This window comes from Typopeltis vanoorti, chromosome 8, assembly GCF_054136105.1.
Source record: "Typopeltis vanoorti isolate ZY-2024b chromosome 8, IOZ_Tvanoo_1.0, whole genome shotgun sequence".
Taxonomy (NCBI): domain Eukaryota; kingdom Metazoa; phylum Arthropoda; class Arachnida; order Uropygi; family Thelyphonidae; genus Typopeltis; species Typopeltis vanoorti.
The window spans coordinates 130,229,210-130,252,745 of record NC_143556.1 but is presented as its reverse complement, the minus strand read 5'-3'; the positions used below and the strand labels follow the sequence as shown (position 1 = coordinate 130,252,745).

General features: G+C 35.2%; 1 protein-coding gene across 1 annotated transcript in view; it reads right to left on the bottom strand.

The window, feature by feature from the left end:
• Positions 1-23,536, bottom strand: part of LOC150104352 (ferry endosomal RAB5 effector complex subunit 4-like) — a 267,536-nt gene that overhangs the window by 215,757 nt on the left and 28,243 nt on the right. The window contains exon 2 of the mRNA XM_090396938.1: positions 13,081-13,158. Within this exon, the coding sequence (XP_090253064.1) occupies positions 13,081-13,158 (78 nt within the window). The remainder of the gene's footprint in view (positions 1-13,080; positions 13,159-23,536) is intronic.

Genomic DNA, 23,536 nt, shown 5'->3' with positions numbered 1-23,536 from the left:
CGGGATCTATTGCCATGAGCGAGTCACTACTGCCATGAGGTGAACATGATTAAACTTTTTTTCTGTGCGAGGTTACACAAAACTTTTCAATTTCTTTTTTTCGCAAAGTAAAATCAGGGGTGCGAGTTATACGTGAGGACCAGTTATATTCCAGTAAATATGGTAAGTTATTTTTAAAGTTATGTGAAATGTATTATCAATATTCAGGATTATGTTGTCTGCACGTGATTAGATCTCAATTACGTTAATTTCAACTCAGTTAATAGTGATAGATAAGGGTGAAACTGATGTACTGAAGTAAACAAACGAAAAAAAAAACACATTCCTTGAGTGTTTCTAAAATTTTGTAATATTGTAAAAAGTATGTACATATTTAACTTTTTGTTAATTCATGGGATAAAAATATTTAATATTATTTACTTATTTGACAGGCAAAGCCTAACCCATAATGTCCATGCCAAGAAAGTATCCCTCTGGGTGTCAAAAAAGAAAATCAGCAGAAAAGAAAAAAGAAGAAAAACAAAATCTCAAAAAGTCACAAGTAGATTTGTTTTCATGGCTAAAAATAAATCTGACAACGAAATTGTTATGACTTCAGCAGTTGCGATTCAAACTTCAACTGAAGAAGAAAGCTCCAAACAAGCTACACAACTTTTCAACGAAAATGCAGAAACTGTGGGATTCGTCGAAAAAGACGCATCTGATTATACAAACGTTTTGGATAAAGCAAATAATGATGGTGATCAAGTGAATACAAATGATACAGGTTTGTGGCCAAATATTATAACTGATAAATTTAGATTATTTTGTGTTAAAACCGGACCTAAACAACATCATCAAGACGCATTCGTTAAGAATGTTGAAGGTAGATCATTTTCTACATCGTACTATTTTAAAAAAATGCCAAATGGTGAAACTCAGCTTCGCAGTTGGTTAGTTTACTCAAAAGCGCAAGACTCAGTATTTTACTTTTGTTGTGTATTATTTTCTGAAAGAAGAAGAAAAGATCAATCAACACAATTTATATATGGTTTTAATAAATGGAGAAAACCGTCATCTGTAATTCGAGATCATGAGCTTTCTGTTGGTCACTTTTAATTCTTTTATTGCTTGGCAAGAATTATTAAAAAGGCTTAATTTATGTTCGACTGTTGACAGAACAAATCAAATTAATATAAATAAAGAAAAGGAATGTCTAAAATGACTATTCCAAAGAAATGAAGATGTAATTCTATTTTTAGCAAGTAATAATCTGTCATTTCGAGGGTCCCATGAAACAACAGGAACGCTGAATAATGGAAATTTTTTAAGTTTAATAGAATTACTAAGTAAATATGATCCTGTGCTAATGGATCATGTAAACAGAATTAAAAATACGAAAAAAAAGAATTGTGCATCATTTGACGCATAGATTTCAAGAGGAAATTATTGCTGCATTAGGTAATGAAGTCCTTAATAAAATTAAACACGATATAAAAGCAGCCATATATTACAGTATCCAAATGGATATTTCTCCTGATATTTCTCACAAGGAACAAACTTCAATAATTATTAGATATGTAAATTTTGTAGACAAAAAATTAATTATAAATGAGTCATTTATAGGATTTATTGAAGTAACTGATGTGACTGGTGAAGAACTAGCAAATTCGCTTTTAAAAAGAATAGGTGAGCTTGATTTAGATATTATGAATTGCAGAGGGCAAGCATACGATAACGGTAGCAATATGAAGGGAACATATAAAGGCGTACAATCTAGAATAATTAGTTTAAACCCTCATGCAATTTACATACCTTGCTTATCACATTTCACATTACAGCAGCATCACAAATTTGATAATTTGTGATGCTGCTTCCAGTAGAATATATTATATTATAAAAAGTTTCTCGGAATATTGCAACGTTTATACTGCGTATTTTCTGCATCTACAAAAAGATGGGAATATAATAGATTTAGTTTAATCCTTTATCCCAGTGAGAGCAAACAAAGTTTGCGCCTGAAAATATCTTCAGGACTAAATATATCTTCAGGACTAAATATAGTGTTGTACTATCTTATCCAGTAAGTAGTGCAACACCAAGGCAACTCGTGGCAAAGGTGGAGCAAGCTACCAGGCACTTCTAACCCAGTATCTCCCATAATGCAAAACACATTTCCTATGTGGATATGTATACTGTTATGCATTAAAGGGATTGGCCATCTACCCAGACTAGTTTCGACCTTTATTGAGGTCTCTTCAGTGGGAGCCAGGCCCAGAGCTGGAGATACCAGGCAGAAGCAGTAGCAAGTCATCTGTGCTTATGGGAGTTGCCAAAAGGTTTATCACCTTTTTTAAAAATTACTCTGGATTTAGAGAAAGATGTTGAAAATTTATTTATCACTAGGTTAGACTATAATAGATTTAGTTTAATCCTTTATCCCAGTGAGAGCAAACAAAGTTTGCGCCTGAAAATATCTTCAGGACTAAATATATCTTCAGGACTAAATATAGTGTTGTACTATCTTATCCAGTAAGTAGTGCAACACCAAGGCAACTCGTGGCAAAGGTGGAGCAAGCTACCAGGCACTTCTAACCCAGTATCTCCCATAATGCAAAACACATTTCCTATGTGGATATGTATACTGTTATGCATTAAAGGGATTGGCCATCTACCCAGACTAGTTTCGACCTTTATTGAGGTCTCTTCAGTGGGAGCCAGGCCCAGAGCTGGAGATACCAGGCAGAAGCAGTAGCAAGTCATCTGTGCCTATGGGAGTTGCCAAAAGGTTTATCACCTTTTTTAAAAATTACTCTGGATTTAGAGAAAGATGTTGAAAATTTATTTATCACTAGGTTAGACTATAATAGATTTAGTTTAATCCTTTATCCCAGTGAGAGCAAACAAAGTTTGCGCCTGAAAATATCTTCAGGACTAAATATAGTGTTGTACTATCTTATCCAGTAAGTAGTGCAACACCAAGGCAACTCGTGGCAAAGGTGGAGCAAGCTACCAGGCACTTCTAACCCAGTATCTCCCATAATGCAAAACACATTTCCTATGTGGATATGTATACTGTTATGCATTAAAGGGATTGGCCATCTACCCAGACTAGTTTCGACCTTTATTGAGGTCTCTTCAGTGGGAGCCAGGCCCAGAGCTGGCTGGGATAAAGGATTAAACTAAATCTATTATAGTCTAACCTAGTGATAAATAAATTTTCAACATCTTTCTCTAAATCCAGAGTAATTTTTAAAAAAGGTGATAAACCTTTTGGCAACTCCCATAGGCACAGATGACTTGCTACTGCTTCTGCCTGGTATCTCCAGCTCTGGGCCTGGCTCCCACTGAAGAGACCTCAATAAAGGTCGAAACTAGTCTGGGTAGATGGCCAATCCCTTTAATGCATAACAGTATACATATCCACATAGGAAATGTGTTTTGCATTATGGGAGATACTGGGTTAGAAGTGCCTGGTAGCTTGCTCCACCTTTGCCACGAGTTGCCTTGGTGTTGCACTACTTACTGGATAAGATAGTACAACACTATATTTAGTCCTGAAGATATATTTAGTCCTGAAGATATTTTCAGGCGCAAACTTTGTTTGCTCTCACTGGGATAAAGGATTAAACTAAATCTATTATAGTCTAACCTAGTGATAAATAAATTTTCAAAAAGATGGGAAATTATACAAAAGCATTTAAATATTACGCTTAAACCATTATGTGATACTCGATGGGAAGCCAAAATAGACGCAGTCAAAGCAGTGTATACGCAGTTTGAACAAACTTATAATGCCTTAGAAGAATTTATTGGTGCAATTAACGATAACACAGCAGTATCTGAAGCTAAAAGTCTACTAGATTCATTACAAGAAATGCCATTTATTTTAAGCTTATTGGTGTGATTTACAATATTGTCAAAAATTAATAGTATCAACAAACTATTTCAAGCAAAAACAATTATTCTTGACTCTGCTTTTAATTTAGTGAATAAAATTAAAAATGAAATCCAAAATTTAAGATTAAAATTTAACACATTTAGACGATGCAAAAATGATAGCACGAAACTTGAATATTTCCAAAGACTTCCATGAAAAAAGAATTCGAAAAAGAAAAAGATTATTTTCCGAACTAGCAGAAGATGAAGTTTTACTAAAACCCGGTAGAGGAATTTAGATGTCACTCTCTTTCAACGTTGTGATTGTCTTTCAACGTTGTGATTGATACTGTTATTGTACAAATAGATGAGAGATTTAAAAATATACCGAATGTTATTTCTTATTTTAAATTAATCACTGATATAAAAACATTAGAAAAAAATGAACTAGAAAACCGCTCAAGGGATTTTGCAAAATATTATAGTAAAGATGTAAATGAAGACTTAATCCAGGAAATTGATTTGTTACGAGAATTGATCTTGGACCAAAAAAATGTAAATAACGTGCAAGACATATTGCAATATATATTAAATAATAGTTATAATGAACTATTTCCAAATGTGCTAACTGTATTGAAAATTTCCTTTACGTTACCAGTTACTATAGCAAGTGCAGAGCGTTCTTTTAGCAAATTAAATTTGATAAAGAATTATCTTCAGTCAAGTATGTGCGAAGAACGCTCAAATGCACTTGCTATATTAAGCATCGAAAAGGAAATTGCCAAAAATTGTAATTTCTCGGACATGATTAATGATATAGCAAAAAAAAAAAACTGCACTTTTAAATAAATACATATTAAGCAATATACGTGTTAGTAAAACTAGGCCCCTAAACAGTAAACCCATTTATTTTTTTATGTGCTTAAATAACTTTTTTTTATCACTTTAAACAATAATTAATTGTAAATAGTTTTTGTGCGCTAGTTAGTGAGCCAGGTTACTTTTGTTTGTGTTAAATATTTATTTATTTTAATTATTTAATACTTTTGTTTTGTGTTCAGTAAACGTTATGTTAACCTGTTATATGTCGAATGTGTTTTTTTTTTTTTTTCCTGTGCCAAAAATCATTTGCAGGTAAGAGGTTTTACAATACATTTATTTCGAATCCTTTAATTTTTACCTTTGAAAAATATTTTAGGGCCCCAAAAGGTTTCTGGCACCTGGGCCCCTTTATAGAGAGGGCCAGCCCTGATTGTATACCATTATACATATCCACAAGGAGATGTGCTTTGCATTATGGGAGATACTAAAGCAAGTGATAAGAACTAATACCACCTTTACCACGAGTTGCCCCAGTCCTGAAGACACTTCAGGTGCAAACTTTGTTTGCTTACACTTGGATAAAGGATTAAACTAAATATATAATTTATATTAATATGAAAAAGGACTGTTTGACTCTGATCGCACAGACGCACCAGATATACAAAATATGGATTGTGAATCAATTACATATGAAGAAATAGAATACGCTCTAAGTCAAATGAAAACAGGCAAAACACCAGGCCATGATCAGATTCCTATCTATTGTTAAAGAAATTAAATGAAAACACAATTAATGAACTAAAGGTTATTTTTAATAACATCTATGATACAGGGTACATTCCTGATGATATAAGGAAATCTATCTTTGTCACTATTCCCCAAAATTCCAAGAACTTTTGAATGTTCAGAATATAGAACAAGTTTAACAAGCCATGTTACAAAATTACTACTGAGAATAATCCTAGAAAGAATAAAAGGCACTTTGTTAATGTGAGAGAAGACACTCAATCAGGTTTTCAAAAAGACAAAAGGTGCAAGAGAAGGAATTTTCAATTTCAATTTGGAAACATTATATGAAAGAAGCCTCACTAAGTAGAAAAGCATATATATCTTTGTTTTATCGATTACACCAAAGCATTTGATTCAATAGATCACAAGAACTTAATACATATATTCTACAGAATAATGGCTTAAAAGGAAAAGATCGATGCATAATTACAAATATATACTGGAATCAAATGGCCTCAATAAGATATAAAAATGCATATTCTGACAACTTTGAAATTAAAAAAGGAGGAAGACAAAGATGTGTCTTATCACCCTTACTGTATAACATATAGAGTGAGCAAGTTTTTAAAGATATTGCAGAATTGAAGGGTGTAAAATTCAGAGGTAGGAACTTCAACAACTTCAGGTATATAGATGACACAGTCCTTACAGTTGAATCTGAAGATGATCTTCAAAACTTAGTCATAGAAATTTATAACAGAAGCTTAGACATTGGATTAATTATTAAACTAAAGAAAACAAAGTGCATGATTATATCAAAAGAGCCAATAAATAAGAAACTGAACATAACTTTTAACCAAAAGAAAATTTAACAGGTTCAGTCTTTTATATATATGAGACAAATGTTCACAGACGGAGGAAATTCCCTTAAAAAAAATAAATAGAATAGAGATAGCAGAAAAAGCCTTTATTGATATGAAAACTGTTCTAACATCCAGAGACATTACATAAACACAAGAAAAAGATTAATGAAAGGCTATATCTGGTCAAACTTTCTCTACAACAGCGAAACTTGGACTCTGAATAAAGAAGCAGAGAAAAAATTAGAAGTTTTTGAAATGTGGACCATCAGAAGAATGTTGAAAATATCATGGACAGAGAAAATGAAAAATGAAGATGTTTTAAAGAAAGCAAAAATGAAAAGAACATTAATGAAAATAATTAAAGAACGAAAACTTAAATATTTTGGACATCCAACTAGACAAGAAGGCATTCAGAAATTAATATTAAAAGGGAAACTGGATGGAAAAAGAGGGAGAGGTAGATCCAGGAGAATGTAGTTTGAAGACATTAAGGACTGGACTGGCTTGAATTACCATAAATGTTGCAGAGCAGCAAAAGAAAGAAAAGTTCCGTGACATGGTTGCCAACCTCCTTCTAGGGAATGACACTTGAAGTACTACATCTAAACCAAAATTAACAGAACTCCAAATGGCAACTCAACAATCACCACATTCATCACGACAGTTGCATTCTTTTGTCTGCTTTGGATATAACAATGTGGTTATTATTGTATAGCTATTTTAGTGCAATGATTTCCTTATGTGGGATATTATTTTTGGGAGGCTTAGAATGGATTAGGATGTTGGCCACATCTAAACGAATGTTATTGGCTCTTGCTGGAGTCTGGTCGTATATTCCCCATTAAATGGAAGCTATTATTTTGGCTTTTGGAACTTGCTTGGGAGTAACAGCAAAATTGTGTCCTCTGCTAAACGCACTAATGGCTTCTTTGGTTAAGGTTAACGATGATAAATTCACAACATGATCTTGTAATAATTGCGGTAGTTTCGTAGCACTATGTTGGTGGAGAATTTCAAATTTTTTCGGTGCTGGTTTTTAACTTTGACGAATTCTTCTTCAGCTGTTGCGTCAGTGATGCCGTCAAGAATATCCCACAGTTCCGTGTTGAAAATAGCAAATAGTTTCTCAAGTAGAGCATTAATGGTTGAATTTATTTTTGATAGCTCCAGTCCAGTAGCATTTATCTGTCCCCGTAGTAGTGCTAAACTCGCTCATTTATAAATGCACTGGGCTTTGACCGAGTGAAACTTGTATTTCATTTTGACACAGTTTGATATTAAATTGGTGTCTCGGCACATATTTAAGGAGGCTAACCTGTTCAGTTGCCATGCAAATTTTAACTTCCACTTACCGTATTGTCATGTCATGCGTATGATATCGTCTCGGTGAAGAATCCTCAAACATGTGGAAAGGCTTATGTGTTCATTGTACATGTTGATTAATTTTAACGGTATAGATGAGAACACACACCAGGAGTGAATTCTCCATGCTTGCTGTGCAAGCTCAATACTTGAGAAAGAAGTAATATTTATTTGTTAATAAATGCATTCATTTATAAGCATTCCATTTAGGTTTCTATTTTTGTAGAGAGAAGACGTCTTAAGCTTGTGTGGCAATAATTGAGCTTTGCATTGTGTATCGAAGGCCGATGCTTGCTCGTCTAGTCAAAGCTACTTTGGCTTGCTTGGTTGTAGGAACTTCCAGGTCCTCGCAGCAACACTGTGATTTCATGCACGTGCACAGCCATTTCACATAGTCTCATTCTGTTGCTTAAACACAGGCCATACGCAGTCAATGTAGCTCTAGCCAGTGAGCTTCAGCCAGCCTTTACAAGTGTGCATGTTGCTTGGGAAAATTAAGTTACAACCAACTTTTTATGGCGATGTTATTGACCAGTTCATAAAGAAGAACCATAGGGTAGAATTTGTATTCAAGTAGCTAAATTGAAAAAGATAGAATATCACTTGTAAAATAAATGTTGTATTTGCATGATTAAATGTACATAAATTTCTAAATATATAGTTTTAATGGTCAGTAATTCATTATTCCACTAATTCAATCTTCAATTCAATTCAGACTTCAATCACACCTCTCACTCCCTGAATGATAACAAGAGCAAGCGTGAATTTCAAGACCAGCATTCGCCGCTGACACACACTTATAAGAAAATAACTATTTATTAACTTATTTTATTTAATTAGGACTTAGTCTTTGTGTTGTACATCACAATTGTTCAAACTAGTCCCATTGTTATACCAGATTGTTGCTGTTTCGTGTACTGTGACAAGCTGTTTTGGTGCTCTGAAGATGCTGGACAAAATACCAGCGAAATATCAGCAACAAGTTAATAAACATAAAAAACTTTTTGTTTAATACTGACCATATACAAATATTTTAATATTCTTTGCCTACCAGTTTCGCTAGCAAACTGTAGCTTTTTCAAGGGCATTGACGGAAAAGTATAAAAAATACTAGTAAATGCAAACTGAAAGGAACATTAAAAACGTTGTAAACACTCTAGTAGCTAAGGTTGCACGTTTGCGTGACAGAGACTGAGTGGACTTATTGTTCTTAATCATCATGCATGCATGTTTGTTGTAAACACAATAATGTGATTACTGGCTAGCTGTAGTTCAGATGGATTTAGAGAGAGGATGAGGTTTTTCCATGAACTGTTAAGAATAGTACCCTGGTTTCTGTCGAGATTTACGCCAGTTTTTAACACTACTGCGGCTTCCTTGAATAAACGATGTCTATAATCGTCGTCTAAATATGGCATGGAGCTATTTTGACACTCTATCGTGTGGTTAGACGTACAGAAATGATGTGCTAAGCTGGAAGAAATACTTCTGTTGTGGTTTACATCACCAACGTGTTCTCTCTGTCTGATCTCCAAACTCCGTGAAATTTGTCTGATGTAGGAGAAACCACTGGAGCAAGGAATGTAATATACTCCTGGATATTTGTAGAACGGCACCTTGTCTTTTGGTGATCCTAAAAAATGTTTGATGCTGGTGGTTGGTTTGAAGATCACTCTGATGTTGTGGGCTTTTAGTATTCTGGCTATTTGATAAGAAATTGACTTGATGAAGGGAATCACTACAGTAGAATTTGCTGGGAGTTTGGTTCTTCTTGTCAGGGGTTGTCACCGTATAGATATTTTTTGATGATGTTCAGAGGGTATCCATTTTGTGATAATGTTTTGGCTATTAGTGAGATTTCAGTGTGTGTATCCTTCTCTTCTGATATGAACTTACGTGCTCTATTTTTCAACATATGGATAATGCTTAGTTTGTGTGTCTTGTGATGGTTAGAAGTATAATGAAGGTATCTTCCAGTGTCTGTCGGCTTTCTTCAAATTCTTTTCTTCAAAAAGCTTTCTTTCAAATTGACACTATTTGATTGTCCTTTTATCAAGAGAATTGTTGATAAACAACAATCAACAACCATCTGTATTCTAGAAAATGCAGATGGTTGTTGTTTTCAACTTCCAGAGTGAATTTTATCTTGTTATGTATGGAGCTGATTTTATTCACAAACGATTTTAGGTTTTCTAAGCTATCTTGTCATATAATGAAAATATCGTCAACATATCTCCACCATATAGATGGTCTAGGGGAGATTGTTGAGAGAATTTCTTTTTCAAATTTTTCCATGAAAAGGTCTGCACAAGATGGTGATAATGGACTTCCCATTGCTAGGCCTTCTAATTGTTGGTATATAGTGTTATTAACCTTAAGAAATTAGACTGAAGGCAGTGTTTAAACATCTGTGTGATGTCTAGAGGAAAGAGGTCTTGAATGATGTTTATTACCTCTTCTACTGGTACATTGGTGAAGAGGGACACAATATCCAGACTGACTAGTATGGCTGTTGGTTCAATCTTAATGGCTTGGAGTTTATTTACAAAGTGCTGACTATTCTTGATATAGGATTCTGTTGATCTTATTTTGTTATTTAATAAGTTTACAAGATGCTTAGCCAAAAGGTAAGTTGGGGATGATCTCCCATCAATGATTGGATGGAGAGGTGTATCCTTTTTATGTATTTTAGGTGTCCCATATAGTTTGGGAGTAATGGAATGCGAAGATTTTATTCATCTCTTCACCTCTTCTGGCCAAATGTTGCAATTACGAATTAGTTGGTTTGTTTCATTGTGATTTTTTATGGTGTGATCTTTGTCTAGAATCTTATAGGTAGAGTTGTCTGATAGTAATACGTTTAACTTATCATAATAGTCTTTAGAGTTAAGGATGACTGTTGAATTTCACTTATCAGCCTTGGTAATGGTTTTTCTTTAAGTTAAGGATTGCCTTTCTATCATAAGGAGACATGTTGAGAATAGGTTGTTTAGCTTTGGCTAGGATTATGGTACTTTTGAATCTAATAGTGTTGGCTACAATTTGCGGTAGTGGATATAGGCCTTTTTCAATTCCACACATAAAATCCATTTTAGGAATGTGCTTTGGTGTAATTGCAAAGTTAAAGCCTTTTTTGAGAATGTCGGATTCATTTTTTTGTCAGCCTATGATTCGACAAATTGAAAATCACTTTGTCGTCTGGGAGGTTGTTTTGTGTCCAATATTTTTTCTTGTAAAGTTCATTGAATTTCTTAATTTGTTTTTCTTTATAAAGTTTAAAAGTTTTTTCATAACTGCATTGTATCATTTGATCTATTTGGTTCCATATGGTATATTCTAAATCGTTGGAAATTTCATCAAAATCACCTATGGCAATTAATATCACTTTGATTAATTTCGTACCTCGTGTTCTGAATCCTTTCCCCCTTGTAAGTGCCAATGAAGTGCATAGATGGATTTTTTTAAGCTGATATAGAGTTTATATGACCTTTGACTATGAGGAACTTTGGGATGATGGAGAATTCTCTGCAACGTTGCACCGAACTTTGTGTTTCATTAAACTGTTCAAATTAAACATATTTGGTCGTTTGAAAGTTAAGCATAAAAAACTTATTGTTTAATACTGACCGTATACAAATATTTTAACATTCTTTGCCTACCAGTTTCTCTAGCAAACTGTCTAGCTTTCTCAAGGCGTTGACGAAAAAGTATAAAAAATACTAGTAAATGCAAATTGATAGGAACATAAAAACGTTTTAAACACTCTAATAGCTAAGGTTGCATGTTTTATTCACAGACGATTTTAGGTTTTCTAAGCTATCTTGCCATATAATGAAAATATCATTAATATATCTCCACCATATAGATGGTCTAGGGGAGATTGTTGAGAGAATTTCTTCAAGGTTAATAACACCATATACCAACAATTAGAAGGCCTAGCAATGGGAAGTCTGCTATCACCATCTTGTGAAGACCTTTTCATGGAAAAACATGAAAAAGAAATTCCCTCAACAATCTCCCCTAGACCATCTATATCGTGGAGATATATTGACGATATTTTCGTTATATGGCAAGATAGCTTAGAAAACCTAAAATCATTTGTGAATAAAATCAATCCCATACATAACAAGATAAAATTCATTCTGGAAGTTGAAAACAACATCCATCTGCATATTCTAGACATCTTGATAAAAAGACAATCAAATAGTGTCAATTTATCTATTTACAGAAAGCCGACAAACACTGGAAGATACCTTCATTATACTTCTAACCATCACAAGACACACAAACTAAGCATTATCCATATGTTGAAAAATAGAGCACGTAAGTTTATATCAGAAGAGAAGGATACACAGACTGAAATCTCACTAATAGCCAAAACATTATCACAAAATGGATACCCTCCGAACATCATCAAAAAATATCTATACGGTGACAACCCCTGACAAGAAGAACCAAACTCCCAGCACATTTCTACTATAGTGATTCCCTTCATCAAGTCAATTTCTTATCAAATAGCCAGAATACTAAAAGCCCACAACATCAGAACCAACCACCAATATCAAACGTTTTTTAGGATCACCAAAAGACAAGGTGCCATTCTACAAATATCCAGGAGTATATTACATTCCTTGCCCCTGTGGTCTCGCCTACATCGGACAAACTTCACGGAGTTTGGAGATCAGGCAGAGAGAGAGCACGGTGGTGATGTAAACCACAACAGAAGTATTTCTTCCAGCTTAGCACATCATTTCTGTAAGTCTAACCACACGATAGAGTGGCAAAATATCTCCATGCCATATTTAGACGACGATTATAGACATCGTTTATTCAAGGAAGCCGCAGTAGTGTTAAAAACTGGCATAAATCTCGACAGAAACCAGGGTACTATTCTTAACAGTTCATGGAAAAACCTCATCCTCTCTCTAAATCCATCTGAACTACAGCTAGCCAGTAATCACATTATTGTGTTTACAACAAACACGCATGCGTGATGATTAAGAACAATAAGTCCACTCAGTCTCTGTAATGCGAACGTGCAACCTTAGCTACTAGAGTGTTTACAACGTTTTTAATATTCCTTTCAATTTGCATTTACTAGTGTTTTTTATACTTTTCCGTCAACGCCTTGAAAAAGCTAGACAGTTTGCTAGCGAAACTGGTAGGCAAAGAATGTTAAAATATTTGTATATTATTATTATGGTCAGTATTAAACAATAAGTTTTTTATTCTTAACTTTCAAACGACCAAATATGTTTAATTTGAACAAGTTAATAAACAGTTATTTTCTTATCAGTCTGTGTTCTCATCTATACTGTTAAAATTAATCAACATGTACAACGAACACATACGCCATTCCTCATTTGATAATTGCATCTATTATCATTTCATGTGATAAATGTCTTTTATATATATATATATAGAATAAATGTTAACCTCTTATTACCTTGGCATCTACTTCAGAAAGGGCACATGCCTTTACTTCAATCAATATAGAATACCTGGTTATTGGCGGCACATCAGCCTAAACAAGAATTATAATAACACATGTATAACTGTTTAACACGATTAAGTAATACAATAATGACATGATATTTTTAGACAAGAAATGACAGGGATAATAAAACTGAAACAATTATCTTTTATATTCTGCTGAAGTTAAACTGAAATATTCAGAAAACAATAAACAAAGGTTAAAAAATTAGTCTCCTAGTGGACATGATGAGATATTCCTGAACTGGACAGAAGATAGAGTGGAAATTTCCCCACCTTATTTTCGAGACAGATTTAAGAAAGTCTTGAATACTTTTAACTCCTCTTAAGTAAGGTGACTATTTTCCAAGAAATTTTGTGATTTGTAACTGAGTAACAACATCTGAATAACCCCAGTGGCATATCCAGATATATATTTGATTTCACCAATGAATATAGATGTAAATATAAATATGAACAATTCTTTCTTAAATCTGCTTCTGGTTTACATACATGAACAAATCCAGCTCTTCCAACATGAATAAATTTGAATTTACAAAACTGCTACACACTTAAGTAGCTTTCATCCATAGACCATGAGCTTAATGGCCTAGAGCACCCAATCATACTTATTCCTTCCCTTCTCATCTGTCCCTTAGGATGGGTAGAATACCCCTAATGAGGGGTTCATAATGAATTAATGCAGCTGGCTCATCACTCTTCTACTGCATCCCCCTAAGGGCAAGTATTCATGATTGTAGATCTGTGTATGTGTTCACAGGGCCAGTTTGCTTGTTCTAAGGAATGAAAATCCCGAGTTTCTGGGTGAAAGAAAAACATCTACCTTCATATCAGACTGGCTAACTCACCTTTAGTGGAAAGAGACCAGATAGATTCCTCACGTCATGGATGGGAATCGAACCCAGGTCTTTCCGACCAAAGCGCTTCATCTTTACACTCTGAACTATGGAGACTCATCATACTTATTAGATAGCTTATTTCAGACCTTGAGGCTTCAAACCCTCCCTTCAATTGTTTCAGTCTCATTCATGTAGTACTTGTGTGCATATATATTGGTGTTCCCTTGAAGATGGCAACCATGGCAAGATAAGAGAAATTATTAATCCTTAGTTATTAAACTAAAAATTAATTCATCATCAACATTATTATTCTTTTTAAAAAAAGAATAAGCTTGAATATTCTATAATAATCTTGAATAATCTATAAGCTTGAACACAAGATAATGATAAAAAATTAGACCTAGAATTCTGAATGCACTTTTAACAGGAAAATAAATTAAAAACTGGTTTGCACAAGTGTTCTTAATAAAGCTCTTGCTTTAAGTTAACTAATTTCAAGAATCAAACTTATTTTATGGAGTTCATAAGCACAGAAGATTCTAAAAATTAAAGAGAGTATAGAAATTAAAATGATATTCAAGACAATCAGACTACTAAGACCAACAAGTAATGAAGTATCACAAGTATCAGCATTTTATAATAGAATTCTCTGTATAGTACACCATCCATTATCAAAACAACGGAACCCAGTGATCATAAATACCAAATTTCATTAAATTCCATCAAGTCAGTTATCATTTCAAATCAGATAAAGATTCATTTTTATAATTACATTGTTGCAAATAAAACTGGAATTTACTAGAAAAAAATTGAGATGGCTCAAACAAACTTTTGCAAGGATTTCGATAACATCTGTCCTGCTACCGTAAGTCAAAGAATGAATTGTGTGGACAGAGGCATGGGTAGAGCAAATGAATCTAATAAGCAATACGTTTCGAAAATGAGCTACTGACAAAAAATTGTTTATAAAGTACTTTTCTAATGAAATATCCTTAAGAAAAGTTCACCAGAAGCTTTAACACTCAGGTGCAATATCTCCTCTGTGCAAATGGTCAAAGTTAAAAACTGGAATAGCACAATACATTTTTGTAAGGATTCCAAATAAAAGATTTCCATGAAATCCATACAGGTGAAGTTCTGAAGTAACTTGTGAAAAGCAGGCCAAATCAGTTTGAAAGCATCACTTCTCGCCTGATCACTGAAGTTAACCAAACCCAAGCCCAGTTAGTACTTGGAATGGTGATCACCTGGGAACCCTGGGTGCTGCTGGTAGAATTTTAAGTGCCTTCATAGAGCAATTGGAGGAACGATGGTACGTTGCACCCTTCGATTGGAAAAGGCATAATTTCGATTCCTGTTATGATGAGAGGAATCTTTATATCAGCTTTTTTAACTAAAGGTGAGTTAGCTGATCTCATACAGAGGTAGCAGGGTTTTTTCTCCCAGAAACCCCAGTTTTTCATCCTGCATACAGACAAATCGGAGTTGAGAACACAAGCAATTTACAGACAAAAAAATACTATAAGTGGTGGTCAGTAGGTGGTGTTATTGTAGGTGATGATGGTAGTGGCAGTTCGCTGTAACTGGAGGAATATGTGGTGGAGACCAGTAGCGCACTCAGGATCTAATCTTGGGGGTGCAAGCTGATTACACAATTTGAGAATACACACTACACATCGCATATGACCTGACTGAGCATCTGTAATGACCGTTAATTCATAAGTAGTATACAAATAGAAGACACGACACAACATAAATAAAAAAAATGAATTTTAATTAGGAAAAGATTTTTGGAAAATTTTCTCGTGTTTTTTCCCCCTTTTTCTTTGGGGGCTGCCCGGGCCCCCTGTCCCCCCTCTGGTGAAGACAGAGTTGTAGAGTAGGCACCCTCCCTCGGTCAGTCTTTGGAGGTGTTGCATATAATAAAAATAATAATTCACCACTTACAACTTGTAAAATACATTGGTGTAACCACAATTTTACATTATTTCATATTTGCATTAATTTCTTTAGATAAAATTTTTAGAATATTATTTTTAGTAGTAAATTATGCTTGTTTGACCTAAGTAAATTATTTTTTTTGTTTAATTCTGTACCTACATGTACAAAAAGTTTGTACATGAAGTATCTTCATGACAAACAGTACCATCTAAATACAAGGCTACTTGTATATAGAAGTTGTTGACTTAGACTTGTATATAGAGGCATGTAATCAATTGCCTTAGTATCCCATAATGCAATGGACTCTTCCTTCCATACTTCCAGTTTTGGGAAGGGTTTACTACCCAGACTAGTTGTCAGCTTTATTGATGTCTCTCAGTGAAAGCTGTACCCAGGATGATACCATGGTTGAATTAATGCAGAAGTTGCATATTTTCCACATACAATTAGTAAAAAAAGTATCACTTTATTATTAACATACTCTGAATCAGAGATAGTTGTAGAAAGTTTTTTTTTTTTACTTGGTTTTGTAACCAAGGTTACTACTTGGTTTTATAAATTACACTTGACAAAAAATCATTCCTATTTAATCTTTTACCAAAGGATTACCGGAAAATAATAAAATTATTTTCAATAGATTTTCTTTTTTAAAAGGTTTAACTATCATTTAGTTATTTGATGAAAACTATTTTTGAGTATCATGCATAAATTCAAGTAACAATGTAGCCTTGTTTTACATAGCCAAATAAAAGAATTACAAGAATCGATTTTAAATATTTTCTCTATCAGTATATCATTGTTTTGTTTGTTGTTATTTCAATTCTGCATTATGTAATCAAATAACTTCAGTAAATATGACACATGAATTTTAATTATATCTGTGATATTTTTATAGTGAAAAAGGCAGCAAAAAATTAATCAATTTATATATAAAAAAAAGTTATCCAAAAGCTTAGGAAATCATATCTTCTAATTGTGGAGTTTCCTGCATAAGAGAGGCTGTACCCCAAGAATGATGATTTCCACAATACACGAGTAAGCACGTGCTAAAGCAGCACCCCAACGTATTAGGTATGTGAATTTCATAAAAAACACTTAATTTATAATGCATAAAAAATTGACAAAAAAGAAAAAAACAGAAAATAAAGATACCTGAAATATTAATTCGTTTTGCACATGAAACATTCAAAACAAAATCGTGAGTAGTCAGTTGTTTAACGATCATATAAAATAGACGGCTTTTGCACTGTATTTTTTTTTCCTTAGAAAAATCATGTTTTTCAATAAAAACAAGAAAATCAGCATTAATGCTGATTTTCTTGTTTCTATTGCATTTCATGACTTTCCTTGAGATATTGCAATATTAAATAGTGTGGTAAAATAACATCAATAATGTACAAGAATCTAGCAGCAAAACAAAACATTATATATATAAAAAAAAGAAGTCCAGAACAAGACTGCTTGTCCTACTGACAAGCAGTCTTGTTCTGGACTTCTTTTTTTTTTTTTTATTGAAAATGAATTAACTTCTAAACTTAACTATTGAACTGGCCTTAATGTGTTTGTATGCAAAAAGTCTGCCAATAATTACATGGATGTGAATTAGTCCACTGAGATAAAGATAACATTTAGATACTACTGAAATAACATGGATATGAAGCATAAATTTTTGATGCATTTTATCCATGTGACCATTTGGGTGGTTAAAACAGATTATTAGAGAATGCAAAAATTACAAAAAAGTGTTGAGAGATGTTAAAAGAACATAGGAAAGACAAGAAGTTAAGCAGCAAAATGAGAAACAAAGCATTGTATCGATTAGTGGATAGCATACCCACTCTCCAACCAGATCACTGGTTTGAGTCCCACCCTGGGCATGGATATTTGTAAAATCCTGTAAAAGCTCCTGATCAAGGAGTTTGTATAGCTCCTTGAATTTGTAAGGCTTGTCTTAAAAAAAAAAAAAACATGCCATTGATGACTGAGTTATTCCTTAGAGTAAAAATCTCCAATGCAACTGAAAAATAGGAAAGGAAAGTAAAAGAGATGGCAATTCTAGCATGTTCTAATGATTTAACTAGCAATAAATTCAGTAGGAGAGAGGGGATAAGAATGGACTGCTGGAAAAAGAATGAGTGAAGAGCGAGAGTGAGGTGAAAATCATTATATATATATATATATATCATCAAGATATGACAGAAATGACTTAAGAAGTATGATGGCAAACAATTTGATGCAAAGTCAAATAAGGAATGGATGCAAGTTTTAGGCCACATTGTGTGAATTTGAGGGATGAACGGATTTGTGTAAGAGGAATGGCCAGAACCTGAATGCATTTGGTATCAGGAGTCTGGAGAAATTATTAATTGGTCTTAGACATAACACACAGAATCAGGGAAATTGGTTTATGATGGGAAGAATGGTGAGAACGAAGGTGTAAGAGTGACTGTATTATGTAACTGAATTACTGATAAGAATGTTATCAGGAAAATAATTATAAGGAAATAATGAATGTTTGTCCAGTATGGATGTATTAAATATGTGCAATAATGTCTGCATAAGTAAAGCATTAAATAAGAATCTGTAAGTTGTCCAATTGAGTCTTGCAGACTAGTGAAGTGAGTATACAAAAAAGCATGCAGACATAAGTTATCTACAACTGCCAAAAGTATCAAAAACAAAGGGAAGAGTTTTGCCTTGGAGAACATGTGGCGCCTCAGATTATCGGCATCAGTGAAACATGGCTATCAGAAGCAAATACAGTAATTCATAACTAATAATTTCCTGCTTTCTAGTCCGGCATATAACCTTTTCTGAATGGAACATACATGAACATAGTAACTCATAAGTGTAAAGGATACAGTATTTTTAGGAAGGATAGTCAGGATAGATCAAGACATTCACTAGAGGGCTACATGGTGTATAGAGAGCTCCTGAACAGATAAGTATTATTTTGAGTAATAATTGGTAAATTTGCTTGAATTTTACATAGTATTATTTACTTTTCGTATCTTAGCATGTCTGGGTGATTTTTGTGTGTTTTCTGAGTATTTTAATTAGTAAATTGATAGATACAATTATTTGTGCACATGGCCCCGGCCCCCATGAAGAGAAATACAAAGATAGCATCCAGGTCGCCATCTTTGTCTAAAAATTTTAATTTAAAGGATTTGATTCAGTGTACCATTTGCGAAATGTATGCAATGAGGAGAGCAGCTGAAGTCTGGTTAAACAACAATAGTGGAGCGAATGTGTGCAGAAAGTGTAAGGAATGTGAGGATTTAAAGAGTGTTTCAGGTCGTGAGGGTGATATAGTTGTTGAAAGTGAGAATGTAGAAAATAGTGATATGCAAGGTATGAATGCGAGTGATATTTGCGAGGTAGTACCAAATAGCTTCAAGAGTGATGTTGAAAGTGAGAATGAACGTAAACATACAGAACGAACGAATGAATAAATTAACGGAAAATAAAAATGATGAGACTGATGCAATGAGTGAGATCGCATGGTTACGCGAAGCGATACACAGGGCAAATTAGCAGTTAGAGCATTAGCAAAAATGTTTCCTGAGCGTACTGACTAATAAAAGCCAATGTATGATAGGAAAAATAAGAGTATGATAGTGAGTGTAAACAAAATGAAAGAGCGAGTGTTGCAAGGAGATTCTTTAGTAAGAAGTGTGATAGTTGAGAGTTTAACAAAATCGTACCAACCTGGTGCGAACGTTAAGGATGTAAGCGAGTCAATTAGAATGCAAAAGCAGCGGGGGAAAGAATTGATAGTAGTAGCAGGTACAAATGATTTGAAGGAATTGCTTGAGGTAGCAAAAGAGAAGAGTGAGAGAGTTAGGATGGTGAGTATGCTGCCGTGGTATGACAGTGAAGAGTATAGAAGGAGGGCCTTAATTGCTAATGACATTATGAGTGAAAGGTTTAATGGATTTTTTACAACACTCAAAAAGAATTAAAATAGAATTTAATACTTCCTATATTTCGTCCTAGTCACTAGGACATCTACGGGGATTACAAAAACAATTAATGTAACATGCACACAAAAACTTACAATACTAAGCCCAACCACGTGGGCGACACTAAAGTCCTATCTAGGTGGAGCGCCCTCTAATGGCGGTAGTAGGTGGCCTGGAATGTAAGGTGGGACCTCCGGTGATGAGTGTTTCCCAAATCTTCGGAAACTTAATGCAACCGTATTTATTCAGATTTGGTTGGTTTCTGAGAGCTGCTGCTGCTTCTAAGAAAAGTCTCTCTTTCTTGAATTTGCTGTGGTGGAGCATGGTGGTTTTCTTCCATGATACTCTGTGGGTGGTGTCCAAAACATGGTCAGCCAAGCCTGAATGGCCATAGTTGTGTTTGACGATGTACGACTTGTGTTCCTCCAGGCAGATGGATGCTGATCTGCCTGTCTGTCCAAAGTACGCAAGCTTACAGGAACAGGGTACTTTGTAAACTCCAGGCAGAGAGAGAGGAGGGAGCTGATCTTTCGTAGAACGGATAAGGGTAGCAAGTTTGTGGTAGGACTTATATGCTGTGTGTAGGTTTTACTTTTTTAGTATCTTGGCTATTTTTTCCGAAGTACCACAGATGTAGGGTATGGTGATGGCATTTTTAATTTTGCCGTCGCCCCGAAAGAAGTGCCGGTGCTCGATGTAATGGTTAACGTCGAACGGGGGATCGGTCGCTTACCATCGGAGGTAGCCAACAACATCAGACTCGACATAGCCAACATCCTCGCTCACTCTTCGCCTCCAAAAAGTAACTTATCGTATGCCCAATGCATGGCTCTCCTGAAACTACGCAAAGAAAAAAGTATCGTCATCACCAGAGCGGATAAGGGTAATGCCACAATCATTCTTAATACCAGCGAATACAATTGTAAAATGAACATTATTCTCCACGATCACGCTACCTACATCCCGCTAGAACACGACCCCACAAAAACACAAGTTAAGAAATTAAAAATCTTACTTAAAAAAAGTAACCTCCTGGCCCCCTGACGTCACGAAAAAACTTAAACCTTTCCGCTCCCGTCCTCCCCGAATATACGGTTTACCAAAAATCCACAAACCCAATTCCCCACTCAGACCTATAGTAGATGCCACCAATGCACCTTGTTACAGACTGTCTAAACAGCTGGTCAACTCTCTGTCCCCCCTCACCGGAAATTCCGCTTCCTATATAAAAAACTCGACCCACTTTAAAGCCCTCACAGAAAATTTAACCTTGAATAATACAGACATATTAGTAAGCTTTGATATCTCCTCTTTGTTTACCAATATTCCCTTAACTGACACTCTATCTCTCTTAGAAAACGTTCTTCCCTCTGACATCACAGATCTGTATTTCTCTTCGAAAAACGAGCCATAGACTCAGCCCCACTCAAACCTTCTATCTGGCTAAGATATGTAGATGATGTGTTCTCTATTTGGCCTCATGGCCCAGACACGTTAGACTCCTTCCTCAGTCATCTCAATAGCCTACATCCAAGAATCCAGTTTACTATGGAAAAGGAAAAGAACAATTGTTTACCCTTCCTAGACACCTTAGTCACATGCCTGCCTAATGATACACTTGCCTTCACTGTATACAGAAAACACACACACAGGCAGATACATTCACAAACTCTCCCACCACCACCCCTCGGAACAATATCGCATCATTAAAACTCTTACCAAGAGAGCCCACAATCTTTGTTTCAGTGGAACCGCCCTCACTACTGAGCTTAACCACATACACAGAACTTTCCTCTCCAATGGCTACAGCGAACACAGTATCAAAAAAATAATCAATTCCTCCCCCATTCCCCATCCCTCTCGTCAACAAGATTTTAAAAATGCCATCACCATACCCTACATCCATGGTACTTCGGAAAAAATAGCCAAGATACTAAAAAAGTATAACCTACACACAGCATATAAGCCCTACCACAAACTTGCTACCCTTATCCGTTCTACAAAAGATCAGCTCCCTCCTCTCTCTCTGCCTGGAGTTTACAAAGTACCCTGTTCCTGTAAGCTTGCGTACTTTGGACAGACAGGCAGATCAGCATCCATCCGCCTGGCGGAACACAAGTCGTACATCGTCAAACACAACTATGACCATTCAGGCTTGGCTGACCATGTTTTGGACACCACCCACAGAGTATCATGGAAGAAAACCACCATGCTCCACCACAGTAAATTCAAGAAAGAGAGACTTTTCTTAGAAGCAGCAGCAGCTCTCAGAAACCAACCAAATCTGAATAAATATGGATGCATTAAGTTTCCGAAGATTTGGGAAACACTCATCACCAGAGGTCCCACCTTACATTCCAGGCCACCCCACCTAGATAGGACTTTAGTGTCACCCACGTGGTTGGGCTTAGTATTGTAAGTTTTTGTGTGCATGTTACATTAATTGTTTTTGTAATCCCCGTAAATGTCCTAGTGACTAGGACGAAATATAGGAAGTATTAAATTCTATTTTAATTCTTTTTGAGTGTTGTAAAAAATCCATTAAACCTCCAACATTATGCAGGAGGAGTGGTGTGGAATTTGTGGATGTGCGGAGTGAGTTCGATGGGCGAAAGGATTTATATAAGATGGATGGTTTACATTTTAATGGTTTGGTGTATGGAGACTTGAAAAGGTGTTGAATGTAGTGGAAATGGATGTGCAGAATCAGGGAAACTAGAGTTATGCAGTTACTTTAGGGAGACAGTTGAGTGTATGAATGTGTGTAATATGCCCGAGCGAGTACGAAAGACAACAAATCAGAATGGGATAGTTAGTATAAGGCATCAAAATAGGGATGGGACAAATGGGCTATTGCAATTCATGAATGCTAATTCCAGAAATATTAGGAACAAGAAGGAAGAATTTTTGGCCTTGGTTGGCACTACCAGGCCACAGGTTACTGGCATTAGTGAAACATGGCTGACAGAAGATGATATAGCTAGTGGGATTGAATGTAAGGGGTATAGCGTGTTCAGGAGTGACAGGGAGAATAAAATGGGGAGAGGAGTGTTATTGATGATAGCTGATGAGCTACAGCCAAGGAGAATAGAAGTGGAACGGCAGGATAGAGAAAAGAGCACATTTGAGGCTATTTGGTGTGAGATTGAAACTAGCAGAACAAATGGTTTTCTGAAGGGTAGATCATGCCTCAGTTACTTGCTCACGTTTTATAACACAGTGACAGCTGAACTGGATAAGGGTAATGGGTTTGCAGTGATTCTACTGGACCTTGCTGATGGTAGGGAGATAACCAAATCAGTTGATATAGTTGAATTACTGAGCAAGCACTTTGCAAGAGTATATCATCCAGGTGGTGACATTGCAGGAATGAATGAACCAATAGATTATATGGGAATTGTGGTGAATGAAGTGGAGGTGAATAGTCTATTACATCCCTACCAAGGCCTTTGACAGGATACCGTATGGAATTCTAATCAGTAAACTGCAGCATATGGGGATGCATATAGGGTTGGTGAGATAGATAGGAGGGTGGTTGATGGAGAGATATCAGAGAGGGGTATATTCAGGAGTAGAGTCCAAAAGACGGCCTGTGACTAGTGGTGTGCCGCAGGGTTCTGTTCTTGGACCACTACTTTTCAATTTGTTCATTAACAATATAGGA